Here is a 4,995-nt window from a genome sequence, read left to right as displayed (position 1 = left end):
GATAGAGCAGGGATGTCAAACTCAATTTGGTTCAGGGACCAGTACAATCAGAACAATACGTCAAATATGTTTTTCCTTGGTTTTTTTGCAAATAATTTGCAAATATACATATATATTCGAAAATATTCATATTTAATGAAATATATTTTGATAAAACCCCATGAACATAAAGTATTGTGCATTTCTCAAAATTGATCAAGCGGCCCAGATTGAACCCCCAGCGGGCCGGTTTTGGCCCACGGGCCGTAGGTTTGGCACCGCTGACTTAGACGAACATGTGTATCACAACAGTGATTACACATCACTGCGCTCTGGTGCACTAGCGTGCTGTGAAAATCATCGAACGTACCATGGAGGATTACCCAATTCCGCTCATCTGGTCTGAAAATATTATCAAAATTATTTACAGAATTTGTTCGCAAATAACAGTTTTTCCACTAGGTGACAGCAGATGTGCCCGACTGCTAAGAAAGAGACCAGACTCAGAGCTGCTGAATGAGATCTTTGTCGTATGTCAAGGTAGTGTTCAACTAAACAGGATCAGTAAGAAAATTCATAATAATATTTCATGATGTCGATAGTGCTATAAAATATCTACCATGGCTGAAAAAAAAAAAGGTACTGCTTTAAAATACTCGTACTGTACTCACTACACGTGCCATCAAATCGTTACAGATTTATAAAAAAACGCTCTCAAGAAACAAGCAACACCAAAGAGATTAGCATTAGCGTTCCAAATCTCTGATTACTGATGCAGGCAGTAGGAAAGGAAAGAAAACGTCTCAGATTATCTGGAGAATTGGAAAAGAGGAAAAAACGCGATGTTTGATGTTTGATGTTTGCTAAGCTAGTCTGAGACACACAGCGCGGACGGGATATTGTGGGATTAGTCACAGAAAGACTTGAAAAGAGCACGTTAGCCCTTTAGAAGGCTAAAATAATAAAAAAAAACAAAAAACTCCGGGACGCAGATCTTCACATCATCTTGACTGATTCTGCTGTGATCAACCTCTTTCTCTGATGTGTTTCATCCTTTTATCTGCTACAGTACATTCACGCGTGTGAGGTAACAACATCTGCTGGACGCGCAGGATACGACGGCACCTTTTTTTTTTAAACTGCTTAGGCAACATCACAGATGGTGTGACTCACTGAATCATAGCTGTCTGGATCTATGATTCACCGCCGTGGATGATTCAGTCATATATGGGACAGTGTATCATCAGCTGTTATATTGCTGTTTATTACAGCTCTTACCAGTCAGTCAACACAGATCTGTGTTTTTATTAAACACACACACACACGATCTGTTTTACCCAGCCACGCCCTGCTCCGCTTTCTCCCGCCGTCGTCCCCCTGTCCTCTCTGCCTCCCCTTCTCCTGCATTGTTTCACAAAAGCCGCCGCCATGTTGTGTTACATAAACCTGGGACCAGACAGAGCGGTACTTAATGTTTGGGCCGAGGGCAAAAAAAAAAAAACTCTGCCGGGAACGATTCGCTAAGAACGGAGGGAGCGTACGTGTCCTGTTACGGCACTACGATGACCTCTGACCTGAGATCTCATCATCGTCCATCAGTGAAACAGACATAGAACATACTAGAAACACCAGAAATGAGAACGATGGCGGATACTACTGCACAATTTAAAAGGAGTAAACATTAAGTTTCGGTGTCGTCATTCATGCACAGTAAGGTAAAAAAAAAAAAAAAAACTGAGCGAGATCCAGTTGTATAATTATTAGGCCTGCAATAAAATGATATTACTTCCTCTGCTTTCATTTTTTTATTTTTTTATTTCTAGCAATTGTCAAGGAGAAGAAGGCTTCAAAGTCAAGATCCTCCATTTCCTGATCGGACCCCCCCCCCCCCCCCACAACCTTCGCTAAACGGACCATAATTATAACATGTGTTTCATATGTTCACATAAAAGAGGAAACGGATTAAAGGATTTTGAACTATGTGAATACTGTGGTTCTCAAAGTAAGGTTTGGGGCCCCTTGAGGGGGCGTAGTGTTATTGAAGAAGGGACAGGAGGTTAAATTTATGACCAAATATTCATTTATTATATTATTTATTATTATTTTTTGTGTATTTTAGTTCAACCGATCTAAGTTTCTTTGACGTTTCTCCGTCAAAAATAATGTGTTTTTTCTTCATTGATTTTAAAGCACGATTCAAAATCAGTTCAATACACGAAGTATGACTTCACGCGCAGTAGTCGTCGTGGAAAACAGCTGCCGCCCTACACTGTTTATCTCCTTTGTTGGCTTAAAACAAATCGTCCGCTGCCGTCAACTCAACCTTTGGCCCCAGGTCTTCTGCCGACCTGTCGTTCGGCGTTCGCTCTGACGCCGATATTTACAGCAGGAAATGACGAAACTGACGACACACACACCCATCAGAGTACTCTGTTTTCACAGGCACGTACACATACGCGTTTTAATATATTCCTTATGTTTCAGGACAGCAGCTGGAACAAAGACAAAGACATTTATGAACATTAGCCGCACGCTAACGTTTTTGTTGAATGCTCGACAACGATACGGCTCATCCGTCTGTCATTAAGAGTCGATTTATCTATTCATACACCCATTTATCGTCCGTCCACGCACACGTCCGTTTGTACTGAACAATGAATCCTTCCTCTGTTCACGAATCCGACACCGTCCTGTATTTACAACATCAAACCAATCACTGTTTCTCAAAATTTCCGACTAAAAATATTTTCCATTTTAAACCACCAGCACTTCATAGGTGTTTTACAGAATCTCACGTTACGTTTTTTAAACGTAAATATCGTAGGGATGTCCGATATTAACTTTTTGCCCATATCCGATATCCCGATACTTTTCACAATTTCCGATTCCGATATCAACCGATACCGATATAGGCCTGGTCAAATTTATTTATTCATCTGTACAAACCACTGTATGAGGGTGAGATTAATTCAATGAGCTGCAACGCTGCCATCTAGTGACTTTCACTTTAATATACAGCCGTTTATGCCCAAAACTCTTTTTAGGGCGCAAATCATTTGGCGAAAACCCAGGCATTGCATTATCGGGTTTTCACTATCGGAGTAAAAACCGTTAACGATTCTTACAGATATTACATAATAAGCTAATATCGGGCCGATATTATCGGACATCGGAGGTAACCAGGCTAAGCTTTTTTTATAGTGCAAATTATAGATTAAATATGTAAATCTAAAAACCTGTCTCGCAATTCAGCACTTTTGGTTCACATGTAGCCGATTCATTGCGAGATATTTCGGTCATCACCATGTGGATTCGATAAAGCTAACGTATATATTTTTTGTTCATACAAATAGGGTTCCACAGATTCTTCCAGAACCATGTTTTTTTACTTGCAGGAAGTAATTAATTCTACCTTGTGTATTGATAGCCTTCATCTCACTAAAGCCCTTATCCCTTTATGATCATTTCTAAAAGGAGAGACTTTCCTTCCAGGACAGATAGTAAGTGCTCACGTCAGGTCCCGTGTGCCTGCACCTGGAAGAATACTGATGCCAAAACTATTGAGCTGAAGCCACTGAAAGCCCATCATTTATTCATACTGCCATCTTGTAGCTGTGTCATCACTATCACATGAGAAGAGGCAATAACAACGTTAAAAAAAAAAAAAATTAAAAAATCTGCGATGGTTTTAAAAATCAAATATTTCATTTCGCAGTACTGTAATGGTACGGTAACATGTTTTGAAAATTAGCATTATCTCCTTACGAAGCTCCATGTTTGTTATAATGAATAAACAGCTGTCAAACATTAGCATTTTCCTGTTAGCACCTTCGCCATCAAGGTACGAAAGGAGAAAGTGTCCTTTCTTCGAGGAACTGCTGCGCTTATGAACTAGCTAGTACTATAAACGCACACTTGAGTACACACACAAAAAAAGACAATTCTAAAACAAAACCTTCAACAGGAGGTTAGCCTCATACTTGAAGTCTATATTAGTGTAACTCTGTTCTTTAGTAAAAACAGCTAGCACGGCTAACACTGAAGTACATAACGTCCACACTGCTAGCGTTCCTAAGGTCAGAGAGCCCGTGAGGAACTGTCTTTAATGAGTGACATTCACCACATCTAGTGTTTACCGCACCGTGTTGTGTACATGAGTCTCAACCAATGCTAGGCTGGTCTAAGCTAACCCAGCTAACAGCCCATAGCCTAGCTCATTCACCAAAAATTGTAGCTTTTGTAGCTTTAATTCAAATGACTAAAAACAAAAAGTGCAATGTTTTTTTTTTTAAGTCACTTAAAATTGAACATACAATAGAATACTACTATATAATATATATTACTATAAGTACTTTTTTAATTGCACACGGGGGATATTCTTGTAACGCCTCAATTGCGATAATCGTGATATAACACGTCTCCACCATCCTCCACCAAGACACATCATACAGTGTGTACGTCAACAGCTAAATATATTCCTGCTAATGGCGATTTTGCTAACCCTCAGCACTCAAGGGTTAGAGCAGAGCAGACCCTAAAATATTAGTTTAGAAACCACACAAAGTGGTTTCTAACGAGTTTAAAGTGCTTGGAACTGCAGGTTTACACATGGCGTGTAGTATTTTCCCCATTAGTCTAGTCCAGCGAGTACTGGAAGTGCTGGGCCCCGCTATAGTACGAAGAGATATTCATGGTCTTCCTGCTATATGCTATGCTAACGGTTGACCACTCTGTGACCACTCGCGTGATGGATAGCCACATGTCACGTTGGACGCGCGCTGGACTGCAGCTCATCAATTACCATTCAGTTGTCCGCTGTCAAGATGGTCTCATCGTTCTATTTATTATCTCCTCTTAAGGTGGTATTGTGGCAACACTTGGCCGAGAGAGACCGGTGCGTTAGACTACAGCCTGCTAACGTCCCGCCATCCGCGTATGCACGGCTCAACCACACCCTACAGCCCCGTGCTCACTCTCACTGCTGCTGCCATTATTATTATGTGTCTCCTCATGGGA

At 40.7% G+C, this 4,995-nt stretch overlaps 1 protein-coding gene across 1 annotated transcript in view; it reads right to left on the bottom strand.

Moving 5' to 3' along the window:
* The window catches only part of snap25a (synaptosome associated protein 25a), a 14,133-nt gene extending 12,724 nt beyond the window's left edge, over positions 1-1,409 (bottom strand). Inside the window, exon 1 of the mRNA XM_025053603.1 lies at positions 1,317-1,409. Within this exon, the coding sequence (XP_024909371.1) occupies positions 1,317-1,409 (93 nt within the window). The remainder of the gene's footprint in view (positions 1-1,316) is intronic.
* Between the last annotated feature and the right edge of the window lie 3,586 nt (positions 1,410-4,995).

This window comes from Cynoglossus semilaevis, unplaced genomic scaffold, assembly GCF_000523025.1.
Source record: "Cynoglossus semilaevis isolate Cse_v1.0 unplaced genomic scaffold, Cse_v1.0 scaffold419, whole genome shotgun sequence".
NCBI lineage: Eukaryota > Metazoa > Chordata > Actinopteri > Pleuronectiformes > Cynoglossidae > Cynoglossus > Cynoglossus semilaevis.
This window is presented reverse-complemented; position numbering and strand designations above follow the sequence as displayed.